At 40.6% G+C, this 21,966-nt stretch overlaps 2 protein-coding genes and 2 non-coding genes across 12 annotated transcripts in view; 1 reads left to right on the plus strand and 3 right to left on the minus strand.

The window, feature by feature from the left end:
• The window catches only part of LOC106982108 (myomegalin), a 48,050-nt gene extending 42,671 nt beyond the window's left edge, over positions 1-5,379 (minus strand). For 3 of the 9 annotated variants that reach the window (XM_053214711.1, XM_027056307.2, XM_053214714.1), the window contains exon 1: positions 5,110-5,376. The gene's annotated coding sequence lies outside the window, so the exon portion shown is untranslated. Of the gene's footprint in view, positions 1-5,109 lie in introns of all 9 variants that reach the window. The other 6 variants (XM_053214715.1, XM_027056306.2, XM_053214716.1 and 3 more) reach the window with 5 other exon arrangements.
• Positions 1,080-2,277, minus strand: LOC128313975 (60S ribosomal protein L35a-like). The gene has a single exon (XM_053214726.1). It carries the CDS (start codon positions 1,475-1,477, stop codon positions 1,136-1,138), a length of 342 nt encoding a protein of 113 aa, XP_053070701.1. The 5' UTR covers positions 1,478-2,277; the 3' UTR covers positions 1,080-1,135.
• A 926-nt stretch (positions 5,380-6,305) lies between the features above and the next one.
• TRNAE-UUC (transfer RNA glutamic acid (anticodon UUC)) lies at positions 6,306-6,377 on the plus strand. Its single transcript has one exon. It is a non-coding gene; the product is annotated as a tRNA-Glu (tRNA).
• A 6,003-nt stretch (positions 6,378-12,380) lies between these two features.
• TRNAG-CCC (transfer RNA glycine (anticodon CCC)) lies at positions 12,381-12,451 on the minus strand. Its single transcript has one exon. It is a non-coding gene; the product is annotated as a tRNA-Gly (tRNA).
• Positions 12,452-21,966: the final 9,515 nt, after the last annotated feature.

Consider the following 21,966-nt stretch of genomic DNA (forward strand, 5'->3'; position numbering starts at 1 on the left):
TGTCTCTCAACAATAAATAAACGTTAAAAAAATTTTTTAAATGGTTCAACAAAAACAAAATTAAGTAGATATAAACAGTTCTGGTTCTGATTTCTGTAGTTTTGTGTTGACTATTTTTAAAATTCACACAATATACTTTTTTTGTGTGTCTGTCTATTTTTTTTTGTTTTCATGCAGGATAATAACATTTTTTGAGATCCATTCATGCTATTGAATATATTATTATGGTGTTCTTGATGAGTGTTATTCCTGTGTGACCATACTGCCATTGATGGATACTTGGATAATTTCTAGTTTTGGCTATTGTGAACAAAGCTGTTATACATATACTTGTGCATTCATTTTCTGAGTATATATTTCATAGTGATATTGCTGGGTCATGGGATAGATGTAAATTCAACTTTATTAAAAACTGCCAGTTTTCCGGAATGACTGTGAGATTTTACCTTTTCAACAGCAACAAGATATAGTTACTGTACATTGTCAGCGGTTGATGTTCTCCCATTTTAAAAGTTTACTAATTCTTGTGAGTGCATACTCTTGTGAGGATCTCACTGTGGTTTTAATTTGTGCTTCCCTAATACATAATGATATTGGCTTCTTTTTTAAACGTTTTTATTATTTATTTATTTTGAGAGAGAGAGCGCACTGGGGAGGGGCAGAGAGACAGGGAGAGAGAGGATCCCAAGCAGGCTCCCCAACTGTCAGTGCAGAGCCTGAGGCAGGGCTCAATCCCATGAATGTGAGACTGTGACCTGAGCTGAAACCAAGAGTCAGATGCTTAACTGACTGAGCCACCCAGGCGCCACAAGATTCTTATCTCTTTTGCCTATTTAGAAATTATGGTCCATATTGTGAAGAAAGACTATTCTGGTGTTTTGCTAATTTTTAAATGTTTTGGCTTTTATTATTGATTTCTAGAAGTTCTCTACCCATTCAATATCTGAGTCGTGTTCAGAGAAGAATATTGCAAACATCTTCTCCCACTCTGTGGATTGCCTCTTTTCTTTCTTTCTTTCTTTCTTTCTTTCTTTCTTTCTTTCTTTCTTTCTTTCTTTCTCTTTCTTTTCTTTCCTTTCTTTCATTTTTTATTTTTTACAAATCTACACCTTTATTTATTTACTTTTCAGTTAGTTTAAATCCTTGAGGGATACAGCATCACAAGGATTCTGTGGCCAATGGCTTTAGCAGGAAGGTTGCTTCGGAATTTGGCACGAACCATGCCATTGTTTCCATGAGCACAAGTTACTTTTCCCCAGATTGCTCTGGTTTTATTCAGTTTGCCACCAGGAGTCACTGTGTTGTTCTTTGCTTTGTACATATAAGCACATCTCTTGCCTAGATAGAATTCAGTTTCATTCTGAGCATAAACACCTTCAGTTTTAAGAAGAGCTGTATGCTCCCTCTGGTTCTGGAGACCCTGCTTATAGCCAGCAAAAATGGCTTTGGACCACAGTCTTCCCGACATATTTGTCATTTCAGGAGTCCTGTTCCCAGCAGGCCTCCAAAGGTTCCAAGATGGCGGAAAGAGAAAGGCCTTGCCTTTTTACTTTCTAATGGTGATTTTTGATGAGCAGAAGCTTTTAATTTTGATGAAATTTAATTTCTTTATTTTTCTTTTACTGTTAAGGTATCTTACTCTAAGACATCTCTCCTAACCAAGACTGTGAATATATTTTCCTACATTTTCTCCTAGATGCTTTAATATTTTAGTTTTCAGCTCTAGAATCTATGATTCATTTCCTGACCTCAGCCCAACATTTAATCACTTTGGCTTAAGAATCTTTGGCTTGTTTGCAGATCACCAACCTCCCAGAAATTTTTATAACCTTTGATGTAAAAATATTCATAATAGTTTCCTGCTCTGCTCTTCACTGACTACATATCTTTGTGTTTCTATCCCTTATTCCTTCTTTTGCCTCTCTTTCCTTCTCTCTTCTCCTCCCTACATCTGAGAAAACCAGAAATACCTAAAGCCAAGAAGAAAGATCTGATCAATCGGTGCTTAAGAGCACAGGCACTGGTTTGTAAATCTGATTCAGCCCTTGTGTGGCCTTGGAAAAGCTTAAGTAAAGTAACTTAAACTTTATGTGCCTGAATTCTTTCTGCTGTAAAATGGGGCTAATAAGAGTAATCTACTTCATTCTGTCATTGTTGACTGTGACTGGATTTAGCAGCTACTCAATCAATAATGTCATTATCTAGTAGAATCATCATCCTCATTGTCATTATCCTCTGCACTATTTTCAAAAATCATCATTCTGATATTTTGCACCTTAATTAAATCATGGAGTACTCATGCTGCTGTGTTTTGCATGATGTCTGTGAAATTTTTTTTTTAATGTTTATTCTTGAGAGAGACAGAGCATGATCGGGGGAGGGGCAGAGCAAGAGAGGGACACAGAATCTGCAGCCGGCTCCAGGCTCTGAGTTGTCAGCACAGGGCCTGATACAGGGCTCAAACCCATGAGCCCTGAGATTATGACCTGAGCTGAAGTCAGACACTTAACCAACTGAGCCACCCAAGCGCCTCTGTCTGTTTTTTATATCAAAAGTTCATGCCTTTTTTATTGCAGAATAGTATTCCACTATATGAGTACACTATGATTTGTTTACCAGTTCCTGATAATGGACATTTGAGTGGTTTCTAGTTTGGATTCTTGTGAACAAAAAACACTATGAACGTTCTTGATACATTTTTTTTTTTTTTGGTATGGACATATGTTTTCAATTCCCTTGGAAGAATATCTAGGTGAAGAATTTACATGAATAAAGGGATATTTATGTAAATTTATGTTGAAATGTATAAGAAACTATCAAACCAAAATGGTTATGACATATTCCCACTAAAAATCTTCACCAAGATTGGATGTTTTCAGACTTTATAATTTTAGCCATGCTACTGGGTGAAGTATCTCAATGAAGTTTTAATATATATTTCCCTGGCAATTAATGATATTGAGTACTTTTTAATATGCTCCTCGCCATTAGTATATCTTCCTCTCTGAAGTGTCTATTTAAGCTTTTGCCCATTTTTAAAAATGGGTGCTTCAGCTTTTAATATTGATTATAGGAGGTCATTTTATATTCTGGAACAGGGTCTTTGTCAGATATGTTTTGTGAATACTTTTTCCTAGTCTGGGATTTATTTTCACTTAATGGTTATCTTTTAATGAGAAGACATTATTATTTTAATTATTTTATAATTTAATATTCAATATTTTAATATTAATGTTAAAGTCTGATTTAATATTTAATTAGACTAATGTTAGTTTATTTTTAAAGTTTATCTATTTTTAGAGAAGGAGAGAGTGGGTGGGGGCTAGAGAGAGAGAGAATACCAAGCAGGCTCTACTCTGTCAGCACAGAACCAGATGCAGGGCTTGATCTTATGAACTGTGAGATCATGACCTGAGCCAACATCAAGGGTAGGTCACTTAATCGACTGAGCCACCTAGGAGCCTCTAGTCTAATATTACTTTAATATTTTAAAAGTCTAATTTATCATTTTAATACTTAATACTATTAAAGTCTAATTTGTCATTTTTCTTTTTTACTTATCTTTTTGTGTAATATTTAGGAAATCTTTGCTTACCACCAGGTCATAAGGAGATTCTCATGTACTTTCTTCTAAAACTTTACAGTTTAGTGTGTGTGTTTTGGTCTATGATCCAATTTAAATTAGCTTTTGTGCATACTGGGAGGTAGGGAATGCAGGGTTTTTCACTATGTAGATCTCTAGTTGTTTCAGTACTATTTGTCGGAATGATCCTCCTTTCCCCACTGAATGGCTTTAGTATCTGTTCTTCGAAAATAATTTGGCCAGAGAGGGTGGGTCTATTTTAGGTGTTTCAATTCAGTTCCATTTCTATATATAATGTGTCCTTCTGCCACTCCCATACTATCTTGTTTATAGTAATAAACAGCTTAATAGTAAGTCTTAAAGTCTTCCAGGTTTGACTTCACACAGCTCAATAAATTTTGAAATGTATACATACCAAAGTAGCCACCACGCAAATCAAGATCTGTGGCTGCTTAAGTTGTCTCCTTTCATTGTAGGACATATGCCCTTACAGATTGTGGCTGATCCCTTAGCCAAAGATCCTCTATTACAGCCCCCAGGAAAAAGAAATCTCCAGTTACCTTTAGAGCTGATGAAAAAAAAATGTCTGTAACACTTAACCATGAATATAGATTTTTCTTGGGGGGGAAAAAGTTCATTTTCCAGGCCAATGACTATTATTTATGACCACGAATACAATGGTTTGCAATTTTCTGTTCTTTGTAGGGAGATAAAGTCCCAGGGAGGGCCTCTAACTTACTGGACTGATAGTTGAGTGTTAAAGTTGGTTAAACTTTAAAGTTGGTTAAAGTTGAAGGCTGACTTTGGAATTGACTTTTATTGTGTTAGAAAAGATGAGGGGGATGCTGAGGAAAGGTGTAGGGAAGAGTAGGTTGGAACTAGAAAGGTGAATTTTGGGTCTTGCAGTGATTGTCAGATTTTGTAGAAAGAGGAATTTGGGGTATGGTAGTAATTGTCAGATTTGAGGAAAGAGTAACTTTCCACTAAAATAAACAACAAAAAAACTTTAGTGGAAACAACCAATACTTAAAGGCCTCATTTCTCTGAGGCTTTCTCATTTATATACATCGTCTTTCTTTCTCATTTTTGTAAAAATGGCGGGCTTCATGGGTTTTTTATGTAACTTTAAAAATGTGTATTTAAATTAAAAACTACTAACATTAAAATATTTATCATGAAAGTCCTAAATTCATCTGAAATTCGACCGACAGTGCATTTAAAATAAAATGGGCAGAACCTAAGAGACACACTTACTTGGCTGAAGTGCTGTTCCTGGGTGTGTGAGATTCTCAACCACAGTTGCTTTCGCTAGTTTTCCCCACACCTGAAAGTCCTCATCCAAAACTCATCAGATTTTAAAGTAATCTTAAAGTACGTGCTTTAAAAATAAACCTGCCAGGTGCATCCTTGGAATCCACAAGAAACCCAGGGAGAGACGTTCAAGGGCCAAAAGGAACTCACTGGGAGCCGGGCCAAGGCTTTGGCTCCTCTCCCCCTCCCCGCGCCCCCGCCCCGACGGAACTCACCTTCACCAGCTACGCGACGCCGATTTCATCTTCGGGCTGTTTGCAGAGGAGGAAAGTCGCGTGGAGTTCCTCCCTCCCCTGGGCTCTGTTTCCACCTCTCCGTTTCTGTCTCCTCCACGACGGTTCGGGAGCCTAACACTGGACAGGGCTGAAAGGCGAGGCTGCCCTCCTCCGGGTCCCTCCTTCCGGGGCGTCGGGGCAGCTCAGTCGGGCCGGGACGTTACGGCCCGCGGGTGACGCCCGCGTGGCCGCGAGGGCAGCGGGGGCGGGGGTCGCAAGTTCGCCGCGTGCATCCGCGTGCACCGCGCAGCTGCGCGTCGCCGGCGCCGGACACACTGAATCGACCCCGCCGTCGGGGGGCTCATCCGCAGGCCGCACGCAAGGGTGCGGGGCGCGGCAGACGGAGGGAGAGGGCGCGGCGCGCCGAGGGGGCCCGGCCTTGCCCCTGACCCTGGAGGCCGGGCCCGGAAGAGGCTAGTTTGACGGGCAGAGCCCAGAAAGCCTCAACGGCGGCCCAGCCCCGGGTCCCGAGGGTAAAGGCCCCAAACCCCGAAGTCCTAGTGGAGCGGGGGTCGCAAGTGGCGTCATTCTCCCCGCCTGTGTCGGGAGAGTCGTTTGCCCGAATCAGCAAGCGGGTTGTGTGGCTCCGAGACGGCAACTAACAAAAGCAGCAGCAGGATTTTCGGACAAAGCGGGCGTGTGGCGTGAGGGGAAGGCCGGCGTCGAAGAGCACTCTGTGTGGGCCCTGAGCGTGCAGAGCAGCAGCCGAAGTAGGTGGAAAGTGCAGGCGCGGCGGGCTGGGGGGGGAGTCCAGTCCAGGGCCGCCGAGCCTGCGTCGAAAGCCGTCTCGGTCCGCGCCGCCTCTGTCGCTGCGTCCCAAACTTTGGGGGGGATGTTGGGGACTGCGGGGTCTCAGTCCGGGCGCCTCCCCTCCCGCCTCTTCGCGGCGACCTTGTGTCCACACGCGGCCACGGGTGCGGCCTGGACGGGGCGACTTGTGGACCTGGCGGGGCCCCGGGGCGCGACCGCTGTCCCGCACAGTGTAAGGTCTTTGTTGTGGGGCACCTTTTATAGAGGGAACGGCCTTAGGGGATAATTGCTGAGAGGGCGCGAGTCACCCAGAGCGAGCAGACAGGAAATAGCCACCGCTTAACGCGGAGAGTACTTGTGTTTCTTAAGAAGAAGCAGCTGGCAGCTCCCTGGTGGTCTAGTGGCTAGGATTCGGCGCTTTCACCGCCGCGGCCCGGGTTCGATTCCCGGTCAGGGAATGGGATTCTTCTTACTGGGCTGCCCCCCCTCACCGGGAGCAGTGAGTTTTGCTGTGATTTTCCCCCAAATTGGCGGGAAAATGGAGTTAACTATTCATTGAGGATACAGGCCAGAAAGCAGAACTACTAGGTGAAATGGAGTGTGAATTTCAAACCATCAATGACACTACCCACGAACCTATAAGCACCAATTATAAGCCCCCACCTGTATGACGCTTCATTTCCTCCCCTCGCCCCCACGTTTAAAATTAACACTAGAAATTATCAATCTCTTAGACATAATTTCAAACTTTACTTACCATCAAGCAACCTCTTCATAGTCAATTTCCCCCATGGGCTTTAAGTCCACAAGAGACAAACTGGAAGTATTTCAGAAATCTTGAATCGGGAGTATTTCAGATATCTTGAATTGAATCTCAAATTGATCTGTTCTGGTATTTACCTTTTCTTCCAGGTAAGATTAGTCGCAGTAAAAATGTAAGTCTGCCTTTTTGCTTACCGTGGTCTCACCAGTGCTAAATTCTGTGGGTATGGAGCTGTTGCTTGGATAGTTTCATGGGCACATTTCACCTTTAGGAACTTTGGAAAAGTTGTGCACAGGAGGGTCCCTAAATCCATCTTTGGAAGTGTTGGCAGAAATAAATGAGCACTTCAACTTGTGAAGACCTAAAAGTGGTTGGAAGCAGAACAGATTTTTAAAAATCAGAGAGTTGTTTCAATAATTTAATTTTCATTTTGATGGCCACTTTATTTTTTTGAAGGAAGATAAGACTTATTTTATCTTTATTTACTTATTTTTTAAAGTCTATTTTGTTATTTTTAGTAATTTGTACACCCAAATGTGGGCTCAAACTGATGATCCTGAGATCAAGAGTCTCTTGCTCCTCCAACTGAGCCAACCAGGCACCCCCATTTTATCTGTTTTATGAGGACGTTAGTGGAGGGAAATTGCTTTGTTGGATCAGTAATTTTTCTATATTTTTATTTCTCTAAAGGAAATTTAATGATAATAATAAGCTAATATAAATTATAATAAAAAGATTAATAAGATTTAATAATAAAATTACACATCTTACATTATTCACATTGATATAGTTGGCCTATGCTGGTCATGTATTGCGCACTGTATAACATTACCTGATGAGTTATGTTCAACTAGGTGGTAATACATACCATAATGCAGCTATTTATAATTCAAAAAAGGAGGTAAAATGGGAAGGTGTTGTGATCTCTTAGTGTAGTCCTGAGATCAACTGAATTTATACCATGCTCTCACATACTTTAGAAGACTATGCTATAGTAAAATGACATACCTTAGAGCCAGTGGTTGCCCGTTTCCTGACCCAGCATGATATACAGGAGTGACCATAGGGGGAAAATGGCCTTTTGAAGGACTTACCTAATATATCTCTCTTATTGGAATGACATCAGAAAAGTAAAGGGAAGGTTCATATGGAAAAGGAAAATTGTCTGCTTTTCCCTCTTTCCCAACCCTTAATACCCAATGGGGGAGCAAATACTCTGATTCTTCACGTATTAGGATAGATACTGAGCTTCCTTTTTTTTTTTTTTTTTTAAACTTTTTTAACGTTTATTTATTTTTGAGAGACCGAGAGAGACAGCATGAGCAGGGGAGGGGAGAGAAAGAGGGAGATACAGAATCCAAAGCAGGCTCCAGGCTCAGAGCTGTCAGCACAGAGCCTGACGTGGGGTTCGAACCCACAAACTGCTAGATCATGAACCACGAGATCATGACCTGGCCGAAGCCGAACACTCAACCGACTGAGCCACCCAGGCACCCCTGAGCTTCCTTGTCTGATGGTTGAGGACACACTATATTAAAATATTATACAAAGGGGTGTGGCAACTGCTGCCCCTTTTCTATCTGAGCATCAAAACCTGCCACCTGGCTGGTGTCAAGGAGAGCCTCCAACCCTGCATCTATTTGTCTTTTTTCTGGCTCTCTCCTCTCAGAGGACTTGTAGCATCAGATTCATTTGGGGAAGTTTGGTTAAGGTTGTTTTGTGCTTAGCAGGAAAATCTTCTAAGACCTTGAATTGACCAGTTTACTGGGATTCCCTCTACTGGGGCATAAACCCTACCAATAACAAATTGTGATTATATACATGTTGCCGCTTTTCATTGTATACATATCTCCCTCAGGAACCCCCACACCCACCAGGGAACCTAGGTCATTGGCAGAATGAGATTTGGGAATTCTTTGGTCCTCTGGCCAAACACTACTAGTAAGTGCTCTAATTCCATCACTTTTGAAATTATACTCACCATAAATTAAATACTGTTTATTTTGGAGAGTTTAGTTTGGGGGCAATGGAAATTATTGCTTTAATGTTCTTTCTGTACTTTTCAAATTTTATCCATAATGCAGATTTTTCATCAAAAAGTACGGAGGACAGAAGACAGTGGAAGAACAATTTTTACCATAAAACAAACAGGCCAAACTTTGTTAGGACTTACAAGTTTAGCTTTACAGTGGTGGCTTCTGTATAGAAAGAGTTCCTTACTTTGTGCGAAAAAGCAGTTTTTTTGTTTTGCTGTTTTTCCTTTTGGCTGCCAGAGGGATTAAGTATTGTCAGAAGGACTTATCTCTATAGTCCCAAGAAACCTCACTTGGCAAGCAAGCTACTGAAAATTGGTGGGGTATATCAGTCACTCTTCCTGGCAGAGATCTGATAACACTGCAGTCAGAGCCATTGAGAGTAAAATTCTTGACTTGCCAGTCAGTATGACATTATTTATACAGTGAAACTTTGGACATCAGCAGGTTTAGCTACTCATGCTAAATTTTGAGCCATCCTCTGGTGCCAAATGTCACCATTTGCTACATTTGCTACAATGGGAGTTTGTCCCATTAGCACTTTATTTAATACATGACAGTGCCCTGGACAGAAGAATCCCCATTAATACTTTAAGAGCATTCATAGTATAATCATGCAACTCATTGATTTCCATTAAACATTTGCACAACTGTACATTGATTTGGTATGGAAGCCATACTCTTAACTTTAATTTCTTTTTCTTTTTCTTAGAAGTTTTACCCAAACTCTGTCAGTTGAATTCACACTCTGTCTTATAGGAACACAGACCAAGGAGTTGAATACTTGCACTTGACCGGTTACACAGCAGCCTGGAGACCATTTTATCTCCTTGACAAAGAGCTCAGGGAGAGCGAGGAGGTGTGACTAGTCTGTGAGGCCCATTGGAGCAGTGAGGAGGCTTCTTATTGCCTGAGGTCAAGGGTGAGGGGTAGAGAGGGATGGAGTGGGGGCCATGGGGGAGCAGTCCCACTAAAGTAAGCACAGCCTGTTTACTTGCTTTTGGTTTTAAGAGGTTATCCACTCAGTCTCAACAAACTTAGTAATAGCTAAAGCACCATTTAGGTGGCTGCTTTCAATCCTTCCTTGTCACTGCTCAACCTCCAATTGTCTATCAACATATGGGGACTATCAAAAGGTCCTTACTCTCCTTTTCATAATGACCACTTAGGGGAGATCATCCTGGGGAGCCTTCTCATATCCCCATGCACCCCCTTTTGTCTTTTCACCGAGAAAGTACTGGGACTTTACTGCCTCTGCACTGAGCACCAAATTTATCATGCAGTCTAGCAGTCCCTAGGCAGTAGTAGATTGTGTTTGTCACACTTCTGTAGAATTGACCAGTAAGGAGACAACAATCTTAAATGAACTGAGGTAGTTACTACTTAGACACACAGCATAAGCGAGTGTAGTATGTTGTCAGCTCCCCACATCTATAATCCCATAGCAGGACACCATACTGGAGGGATCAAATGACAAGAAAACACAAGTGGTGGCTCACTCTGTCATGAAGGAGCTAATTCCATATTGCTGTCAAGCAGTTTGATAGCTTGTAGTTGCATCCTACAGGGGTGGAGGCAAGGTGGAGATTTCCGGGTCTCACCAGAACCAGGGAGACAGGTGAAACTGCCTGCTTATAGTTTGCCCCAGGACAGGTAACCTACTACAAGAGATCAGTGAGAAATAGCCATACAGTAGCACCTCACAAGACTGCCTATCTTTCCATGTTCCAAGGGGGTATTCAGCCAAGATTTGGGTCAAACAACATTGAACCTTGCCTATGTGGCCCATGTGGAGAAGTACAGGGTCACCAGAGTGCCATAAAAGAGCCATTCTCCTATACCTCGAGCACTGAAAAGGAGGTTGGCTGGATAGGATATCTGTGATTTGCCCTTCTTTACCGAAGTTTCTTGAAAATGCTGCTCCACTGTTGCCTTGCTTTCTATGTTAGTGCTTATCTTCTTCTGTTGCTTTTGTAACTTATTTCATAGTTTTGCCTAGAGCACCTGAGGATGTTTTCTTTATTTTTAAAGTCTAGTAGTTTTACCGTGGTGTTGTTTTGAAGTTGATCATCCATGGTCAATCCCTGGTACCTGATGAGCCCTTTCTGTGTGCCTTGTCACATAAGCAATGCATCATTTTCCTTTTTATAATAAAATCAAGTCTCCTAGGCCTGATTCCTGTTTAGAGAAAAATCTTAAAAACAAGAAATTATGTATCACATTACAATGTTTATTGGACAAAGACAAAGATTCTCAGACAAGTTAAAACAAAATAGTAAAACCATCCTGATGATTTCAACACAATATTGCCAAGAAAGGACTTTAAAATATCACCATCAGTTTACAACAAACGTACAAAGACATAATGTAAGGGTTAAATTGTAGTGTAGCGCTAACTCGTAGCTTGAAAAGTAACAGCTGTTCTGACACTGAAGGTCAAGAGATAACAGCCTTGCTTTACACTTGTAAATCACGCTTCATACTCTTGTAAATCAGGCTTTACCAATGAAGGAAAACAAAAGCTCAAAGAAAAGAGCATCAGAGGCAAGGTCAAGGAGATCCGCTGGTTGCAATTTAGGCAGAAAGTCTAAAATAATCACCTCATTCAGCAACTGTTTCTAACTCATCTGGCAACTGTTCCTAACTCATCTGGGAACTGTTTCTCTGTTCTTTTCCCAGGTAATGATAAAACGATGTGATCGGCTTTAAAAACTCTGTACCCCAGCTGTTCGAGGCCGCACTCTTATCAAGAGTGTTGGTCCCAATCGGTTGGCTTTGCCTCTTATTGTAGTAAACTTTGTTGTGATTGTCACTGGTGCCCATAGCATTCTGTTTCAGGAGTCGTGTGGATGCAACAATAATATCAGAATAAGGAAACCCTTGAACATGAATAAATTTATTTTTAAAGAGTGAAATGTTGCTGGTTTGAAAATAGATTTTAAAAACTTAAATTTTAAGCTATTCTTAGATGAAAATGAATCACCCGCAGTCTCCAAGGCAGTCACGCACTTAGTGCCCTCAAATGGGAATCCTTTGAAGGAGCGTCCAAGAGGTAGAAAACAAACCCGGATCAACCGTTCCCAGAGTCTTCAGTTCTTTTTCCTTTATTAAAAGTCTACTTTAAGGGCTAACACCTGTTTGGGCGCACTGCCAGGCACGCGGCATCCTCCCCGGAACAGCCACGCGCCCGCGGGAGGCGTGCAGGTGGCGGCGGCTGATGACGTGAACCTACGCGTTTACAGCAGCTCCCCTCGGGTCCACGCGAGTTCCTCCTCACCAGCCTCCACCTTTATTCATGTTCAGGGGTGTCTGCGGGGCCCCGTGGCTATTGTCCTCCCGGGACTTTGGTGTCTCGATCCTCGCTCTGCGCTGACACGTGGCCCAGCGGCCAACCCAAGGCCCAGCACGGGCATCGGTGACCTGGTAGCTTTTTGGGTTCTGCGGGGCCTCCAAGGGAAAGGCTGAAAGTAACTGTGGTCTTAGGCCCAAATCCTTTCCCCCCGCCCCGCCCCGCCCCGCCCCGCCCCGACACTCCCACTTTCAAAGTCAGACTCACTAAATGATTGCTGAATGCCAAGCACTGGAGCAGTAACAACCCAGAACTCTAAAAGAGCGTATTTGCCTGTGCGGTGTAATTTTGTGGGATAAACTATAAAGGAAATTACTGCATTGGCCGGGAATCGAACCCGGGTCTCCCGCGTGGGAGGCGAGAATTCTACCATTGAACCACCAATGCTTTCCTGCACCGTGCAGGTGAAGTTTAGGTGGCGTGTCCAGAAAGACTTAGCAATAGTTGTAAGAGGTTTTTTTCAAGTGCTGGCTAATAGCTATTAGCTATTAGCTATGGGTTTTTACAGGCAACTTATACTAGACAAAACTATCAAAATATCTGATTTGTGCAAATTCTTAACTCTGAAAAAGGCTCTTTCAAACTGCATAACAGACTCCAATAGAAAAACATAAATTCATCCAGGTTCCTTGTTTCTGTTCCTAAATCTTCAGTTATTAACCTCAAACTGTTGTCTTAGTGGTTCCTGAAGGTAACCTGGTTACTTGGGAAGGTAACCTAACTTGTAGGTGAGGTAAGTAAAATTCCAATCCAGGAAAGAAATAAGAATCAGAACCAGAATTAGTAACCAAAAAGAGAGAAAAGGACAGAATCAAGATAGATATAATGAAGAAATAAATTTTGGTCCATGTAGTTAATTCTTTGTAGCTTTTTTTTTTTTTGTAAAAGAGTAATGATCAGTCTTATAATCATTATAATGTGTCTGCTTTTTAAGGTGTATAAAACCTTAGCATGGATATATGATATGAAAAGATTAGTAGTATTAAGTTTGCATTTAATGTTGGGAGAATCCGCTTTCTCAAGTTAATAGGCTTTGATTTACTAGCTGTATGAGGAGTAGACTATTTTATTTTATTTTTTTAAACTGAGTTGAATCCTCAGCAGCTTTTTTTTTTTTTAAAGTTTATTTTTGAGACAGAGACAGAGCATGAACGGGGGAGGGGCAGAGAGAGAGGCACAGAACCGGAAGCAGGCTCCAGGCTCTGAACCATCAGCCTAGAGCCTGGTTTCAGGGCTCAAACTCACGGACCGCGAGATCGTGACCTGAGCTGAAGTTGGACGCTTAACCGACTGAGCCACCCAGGCGCCCCAGGAGTAGACTATTTTAAAGAAATACTTTATGTTGAAATATTAATATAGTGGTCTTTTGTTGAAGTTCAAATAATGGAGAGATTTCTTTCTTCAAATTTCCCTGGGGAAATTAAACTGAAGCGAGGAACCTGGAGAGCTCCTCCACACGTTGGGACTAGGAATCATTATGACTTTTTGAAGGACAGGAGCACAGAGGTGCAATGATGCCTCTCTTGCTAGAAGAAGGCAAGCTAGGTGGAGGCCGAGTCATAAACTTGAGCTCAACAAGGAAAACAACCATCACCTCGACCTTGAAGAGCTTTGGCTCCCTCTGCCCTCTGCCCAATGCTCAGGACACACACCGGCTCTGGCCAACACGCTTTCAACTACCACCTGCATCAACCAGGGGTACATTTATCCCCACATCTCTTTTGAAACTACAGATCTGCACCTCCAACTCACAACTCCTGATTTACAAGTCACTGCCTCATATGCATCTCAGAGTCACAAGTGCTAAAACTCAAGGCACCAGGGAGTTCCCTGTCAGCATCACACACCACCCTCTGTACCTCTAAGATCAGACCCAGGCACAGTGTGTCCCAAAATGTAGTAGTGCATTATCTCGAATGTTTTAGTCAATCATCAAAACAACAGCCAAATCTGTTCCTGCCCCTGCATAGTACATTTACCCTCACCCCAACCATCCTATTGCCCAAATCAGATCTTGCTATTCTTTTTGGATAAACTCTTCATCCTTCCAACACAGACATTTGTTCCTAGTATAATTAATAAATAGTGCTTAAATTTATTTGGCTTTCTGTAGGCTCACTGCCACTTCATTACTAAACCCTTCCATCTATCACCTCTTCCTTCCTTCATATAAGTAGGTTAAAAATAATTGGCCCTCCTACAGCCAGTCTACTCTACTCCAATCCATTTGCCACATTGCATTCTGATCACTCCATGATGTAAAGCTGGACATACCTGTAGCCTAAATCCACATCACCCACCACAGTAGCTAACCAACAGCAATCCTCCCTCTCTTGGTCATTGGAGTCCTGGAGACCAGAGGAAGCGTTGGTAAAGAACTGTAGTGGTCAGCCCCTGGAGTTGGTGGGTTCTGGACTTGTAATGGCTTTGAAACACATGTACATGTTGCAGAAGCACAAATCTCTGGCAGAGATTGGAAATAAGGAAGCAAGAACAAAATGCATCACTGTGCTGGTAAACCTGGCTTTCTGACTTTGCAATTTCACCAAGTCAGTTTCCAGACAGCTGGGTTAAAGGCCACCAAAAGGCCCCTGTAGGAAGTTCCCTGCAGGAAACATTCTGAAACTTGGTCTTCTGGAAATTCTTAGCAGTCAAGCTTCAGAGGTGTCCGAGGAGCACAGGGGTCTCCACACAGGGACAGTTTTGTATTCTTCAGCTGAGAATTTGTATCCTTTAGAAGGAGCAGGTCCCACCTGAGGTTCTCATCCATCCCAGATCAAACTCCAGAATGGGCTGCTTAGTGTAACAGGGACTGTGTGTTCACCGAGTCCGGGAATGGACAGGTAGCTCCATTTCTGTAAAGCCCAGGAGATGAAGTCTAAGGACCTGTCATGGGTTGTGAGAGAAGAAACCTCATCCAGTGTTGGACGCATGTTGGATGTGTTACAAGCTGAAGAATGTGGGTGCTTCAACAGCCAGCCTCTCATCTTCCACCTGAGTGTGCCAACTTTGGTTGCAGGCCAATACATATAACTGTTTTTCTTTTCTTTTTTTCTCCACCACAGTAATTCATTCACCTCTACTTGAATCTTTACTTCAAAGGCAAGTCTGGTCTATGCAAGGATCCAACAGACAGGGATCCAACTCACTGCAGTCATTTGAGGAAAGGGAGAAAAAGAATAAAATGGGCAGCGTTTGGGGAACAAAAAACTATTAAAAAGTGTGTCTACACAGTGACATGCCACCTTGGGACTGAGACAGGAATGTGATCATGGAAGGATCAGTGCTTAGCATGAGGTGCACAACTGTTCCTCTAGGGTATGGAGTAAGTTCTGGTGTGTTGCTGGGACATGCATCATTGGGAACTAATATCCTTGCCACAATTGTGTGCAGAACTTCTGATATCATGACATCACCTCCTAGAATATGAAGAATAACTTCGGTGTGTTTCTCTCTTTGGAAATTGGTTTTGGAACAAAGCCAGAAGATTTCCCTTCCTTGTCGTGCCTGTATTCTTCTGATTTTCTGTTGTCGTGATACATGTAAATGTATCCGTAGGGGGAGACTTGAGGAACATAAAGAATGTCTTACTCTCTCCTTTAGATTGCCATTCCATAAACTTTTCTTGAACTTCCTATATATTACATTGGACCAGAAAGTTGAGAAATTGGGCAATAAAGAAATTTCTCTCTAAAAGTCACTACACCATGAATGGTCAAAATCATACATTAAGTTAACTTCAGGAACCTAGTATCTGAGAAGTCAGTTGTTCCTTTTGAATGCTAATTATTTGCCTTTTCTAACTGCTTATCAGACAGCTACAGTTACTTTACACATAGATGAGTATTCACTTTCTGCCTTAGGTGGGCACAGCAAATGCAGAATAAAAACTGTTCAGAACGAGAGAAACTGAAGAGTGGGCGAAGTGCTAGGAAGTGCTAGAGCCAATCCAACTTTAACAGCTGACCACTCAGTTAACAGCTGAACACCCTGATTGACCACTCTTCACAAATGAAATCACATCAAGTGATAATGTGGATAATTGCCAAAGCAGAAGCATGTCCAGCTTATCTCTACTCTGTCCAAAATGGCAGCTCCAGAAGGCTGAAAGTGCAGGACCGTATCAAACCTCTGTTTCTTTGCTACATTCATAGGAAACACAGTAATTTCAGGGATACCCAAACAAGTAGGACAGAAATGGCCACCCCCAGTTTTGGTGTTCTGAAAAGACAAAACTAAGGGGGTGGAGGTTGGGGGACAATGTTGGAAGTTTGATGGGGTGGTGGAAGACTGTTCCAGACCAAATACCTCCTGCTGTTGGCCCAGTGATGAGGGAAGCAGTTGGCATCAGAGGAGCCACATAGATGAGCATTTGATACACTGTGGGAGGCAGAGACAAAAGAGCAGCAGAAAACTGGGCAAGGCGGGCATGGAATTTGGCACCACCATCTATCCATCCCCACGCCAGAGGCAGTGTCATCCTGGGTTCTTTCTTGCGGTCTCCCTTGACGCCAGGCAGTTAGTAACCGAGGATTCACCTATGAAGCAGTTCTGACTTCAGTGCCAGGGAATTTTCCTAAATTAAAACATGACAGTAATCACACACAAATTGAAAGATAAGGTATTTTTAAAGGTTTATTAGTTTATTGTACCTTTACAGTTGGAGGGTGAAGAAGAAAATATCAAAGCTCTTTGTCTAACAAAATGGCTCTTGGAGATTAATCTACATATCGTTACCCATGATAACCAAATAGCGTAAAAAGCAGTTAAAAATGGATAGTTATATCCACTAGAGATATTTACTGAAGTCATGCTTTTTGCCTTAAAGTCTATTAATGTAGCTATCTTTTGGTTAATGTATTTAGTAATGCTCCTTTTCTCTCCTTTTGTTTTCAACCTATCACATTATGGTTTTGGCATGTCTCTTGAATACAGCATATTTATAGTTTTTTTTAAAATTAAGTCTAGCAATATTTATTTTTTACTGAATAATTTGGTCTACTTACCTTTAATATAATTGCTGATATAATTAATTTTAAACCTATCTTTATTTGTTCTATTTGTCCTCCTTGTTCTGTGTTTTTCTTTCTCTCTCTCTCTCTTTGGATTAGTTATCTTTTAAACTATTATAACTTTTTTATTGTTTTATATACTTTGCTTCCATTTTTCCTTCTGTTTTTCATTGTATTTCACTTTGCTTCTATTCTTTCAGTGATTAATTTAGAAATTATAATCTTAATCTTTAATTCTTTTTCTTTTTTTGGTTAATTTTAGTCCTTAATTTATCAAGCATAATAATAATTATTCCATTTCCCTCATCCTGAACAGTATATAGACATTTGAATACTTTTATTCTATTTAGTCTCATCTACATATATGCTGTTATCCTTTATTATAGTTCTGAGTATTAAGTCCCGAAGACAATTTACACATTTTTATATGATTAGTGTTAGATTTATCCATGTATTTATGGCTACCCTTTCTCTTTGTTTCTTTCTGTGTGTGTCTTTCCATGTGGAATAATTTTTCTTCTGCCTGAGAAACATCATTTAGAAATTTCTTTTGTGTTGGTCTGCTTGTGAAGAACTATTTCAGGTTTTTTTTTTCTTCTGTGTTTATTTTACTTTAATTACTGAAGACTATTTTTATTAAGTATGTAAGTCTAGAAGGCAATTAACTGTCTTTCAGAACATAAAGGATATTTGCATTTGATTTTTGTTTTTCAGAAGTCAGTCAACGGTCTGACTGCTGCTGTTTTGAATGTAATGTGTGTGTGTGTGTGTGTGTGTGTGTATGTATCTCTATATATTTATATAGAGATAGATAGATATATAAAACAATTTTTGTCTTTTTTTTATTTTCTGCAGTTTTACTTTGATTTCTCTAGTACTGGTGTCCCTTTACTCACCTTGCATGGGATTGGTTGGCCTTCTGGAATCTGCTGATTTGTGTCTTTCACATTGTCTAGAAAACTCTCAAACATTGCTTCTTCAAATATTGCCTTTGCCTTGTTTTCTGTCTCTTCTCCTTCCAAGGCTCTAACCAAAATTCAAGGTATACTTTCTCACTCTATTTTTCCTATTTTTTGTTTGTGTGTTTAATGTTACATTTTTTTTCTTGCCCTACATTTTGAATTTTTCTCCTTCCCCGTATTCTGCCTTACTAATTTTCTCCTCAGCTGTGATTTCTCTCTTCAGCTGTGAACTCTTCCACTGAGTTCTTAATTTTAGCTATTTTTATTTCATTTCAGAATTTCTTTTTTTCCCTCGCCAAGGGAAGAAAATGTTTCCAGGAAGAGGAAAGGATCAACTGTAAAATGTTGATAGATTAGATTAAATGAGGGTCAGAGTTGACCATTGGGTTTAGCAAAATTAATTTTTGGCAGCCTTGACAAGAGCAGTTTCAGGAAAGTGATGGGAAGAAAGGTATGATTATAGTAAATGCTAGATGAGAGACTGAATATGTAAGTGGGACAATGGCCAGACCATATATAAAAATAGAATTCTGAGCCACAATCTGCAGCAGCCAGCCCTGGAGACCAATCTGTTATTTATACTAACTAGCCCAGGAAGTCAACCTACAAGTCATAGTCAGTCTACAAGTCATAGTTGTAGAAAGTCAAAATGTTGTCTCCAGCCAACAGTTCAAGAAGTCAAACAATAACCCCGGTAACAATTGGCCCCAATTGTGAGATTTGATTAATAAGACAGCTTCCCTAGTTTTTGTTCATGCTTCCAATGAGACCAACCAGAGAAAGCCAAATATGCCCTCCTAACCAACTATATAGGACCCCCTTTCCCACCTACCTACAGCTTCCCCATGTCATAACACTTGTTCCATCAAGTGCCTACAAGTGACAGGAGTAAAGATTTAAATAAACAGAAGCTGAATCAGTACAAGAAAGTGGTTTTGCTGTCAAATGACTATAAAAGTATAGGATCGACTTAGGATTTCAGGCAAGCAACAGAAAAATTCTCCACTGGTTTTTATCCTAGAGATGCTTTTGATGATGACCCTACAGCAGGATAATCCTGGGATCCTTTCCAACTGTAAGAATATATTAGACTGAGAGGACCCAAGAAACCTAATTTCTGTCACTCCTGACCATGACAAAGCCCATATAACAGGTCTGTCCATGATTTAATGTTGAATCTGGGAATGGTCATTACCATTCTTTCCTATTTGAATGGTCATCTCATTTCCTGCTTCAAAAATGATATCCCCCAAATATATATCTGTATCTGTATAGATATCTATCTATATATCTGTCTATAGATATATATCTATGTATCTCTCTATATATCTATATCTATAGATATCTACCTATCTATATAGATAGATAGATCTATATATAGGTATCTATATCTATATCTAGCTGGCTTTAGGATTGTAGTCTCAATATTTAGGTGGAAAGTAGTCTCCAGAGACATCAGACACAATTAAGTATATGGATTGGGAATCAGGAAAGGAGGATTGTTCTCTTAGGAGATAGAGAAATTGATAGAACAACTGAAATTATGCCATTCACCCCTCATGTCCTGTGTAGGAGGGAAATTCTTGCCTTGACCCATAGACCACAGAGAGCCTCCACCAATAGAGCTACCAAAATGAAACATAAATTTGCTCTGGCTCAAAGCATAGCTGAAGTAGTATTGCATCATAAAATGATCCTCAGACATCAATTTCACTTGTAGTTCCTTACCACTACTCCAGTCTGTCTCCTCTCATAGGTAACTGCAAGGAAAATATCACCATCATTCATCACTAATTCCTCAGAATATTAAGGAATCACCACCACCAATAGTATCACCAATAGTAAAGTTCTGAGAAATTCTGGATTCTGTTGTCATTAAGGAGGTCATTTCTTTTGCATAGAATGTTGAAAGTTTTGATAGTATGCAGATAACATCTTAGATTTGCATTAAGTTGAAATAGTCTGAGGGAAAAAGTGATACAATAAAGCTCCTATAGGAAGCTCCTATAGGAAGCTTCTATAGGAAACGTTCTATACATTAGAATTCCATAACAATGAGTTTTGGTAATATGTTTTTGCTACTGCCTAGAGCATGAAGTTGGTGAAAGGATTTTTCTTTAAGTTTTCACTCTGGTGATGATCTTTATAATTTCTTATATAAAATATGCATGATATACTTTTAGGAGAATCAGTAAAGAATAGAAATAGCATGTAAAAATTCTAAACCATGAGAAGAGGGAAATGGAAAAAGAAAAACGGCCTATAGAAGAAAAAACTCCATATAAAAAGTCAAGGAAATTTTAAAATTTATCAGTAATTGGTAATGAAAATATCATGAGTCCAAACTTATGCAGCAAAAATAGCAGTGATTACAATAAAAAGAAACTCTTATACTTTTATATTAAGTGTGAGGCTAGCAATCCCTATCAAACTAACTCCAGCATTCTTCACAGAGCTAGAACAAACAACCCTAAAATTTTCATAGAACCAGAAAAGACCCTGAATAGCCAAAGCAATCTTAAAAAGAAAACCAAAGCTGGAGGCATCACAATCCCGGACTTCAAGCTGTATTACAAAGTTGTAATCATCAAGACAGTATGGTACTGGCACAAAAACAGACACGCAGATCAGTGGAACAGAGTAGAGAACCCACAAATGGACCCAAAAATGTATGGCCAACTAATCTTTGACAAAGCAGGAAAGAATATCCAATGAAATAAAGATAGTCTCTTCAGCAAATGGTGTTGGGAAACTGGACAGAGACGTGCAGAAAAATGAACCTGGACCACTTTCTTATACCATACACAAAAACAAACTCAGAATGGATGAAAGACCTAAAGTAAGACAGGAAGCCATCAATATCCTTGAGGAGAAAGCAGGCAAAAATCTCTTTGACCTCAGCTGCAACAGCTTCTTACTCAACATGTCTCCAGAGGCAAGGGAAACGAAAGCAAAAATGAACTATTGGGACCTCATCAAAATAAAAGCTTCTGCACAGCAAAGGAAACAATCAGCAAAACTAAAAGGCAACCGACAGAATGGGAGAAGATATTTGCAAATGACATATCAGATAAAGGGTTAGCATCCAAAATCTATAAAGAACTTATCAAACTCAACACCCAGAAAACAAATAATCCAGTGAAGAAATGGGCAAAAGACATGAATAGACACTTCTCCAAAGAAGACATCTAGATGGCCAACTGACCCATGAAAAAATTCTCCACATCACTCATCATCAGGGAAATACAAATTAAAACCACACTGAGATACCACCTCACACCTGTCAGAATGGCTAAAATGAACAGTTCATGCAACAACAGATGTTGGCGAGGATGTAGAGAAATAGGATCTCTTTTGCACTGCTGATGGGAATGCAAACTGGTGCAGCCACTCTGGAAAACAGTATGGAGGTTCCTCAAAAAGTTAAAAACAGAACTACCCTACAACCCAGCAATTGCACTACTAGGTATTTATCCAAGGGATGCAGGTATACTGTTTCAAAGGGACGTATGCACCCCCATGTTTATAGCAGCACTATCAACAATAGCCAAAGTATGGAAAGAGCCCAAATGTCCATCGATGGATGAATGGATAAAGAAGATGTGGTATATATATACAATGTGGTATATATATTTTGGCAGTCAAAAAGAATGAAATTTTGCCTTTTGCAACTACATGGATGGAACTAGAGGGTATTATGCTAAGCAAAATTAGAGAAAGACAAATATCATATGGCTTCACTCATATAAGGACTTTAAGAAACAAAACAGATGAACATAAGGTAAGGGAAACAAAAGTAATATAAACACAGGGAGGGGGACTAAAACATAAGAGACTCTTAAATATAAAGAACAAACAGAGGGTTACTGGAGGGGTTGTGGGAAGGGGGGATGGGCTAAATGGGTAAGGGGCATTAAGGAATCTGCTC

This window comes from Acinonyx jubatus, chromosome C1 (genome assembly GCF_027475565.1).
Source record: "Acinonyx jubatus isolate Ajub_Pintada_27869175 chromosome C1, VMU_Ajub_asm_v1.0, whole genome shotgun sequence".
NCBI lineage: Eukaryota > Metazoa > Chordata > Mammalia > Carnivora > Felidae > Acinonyx > Acinonyx jubatus.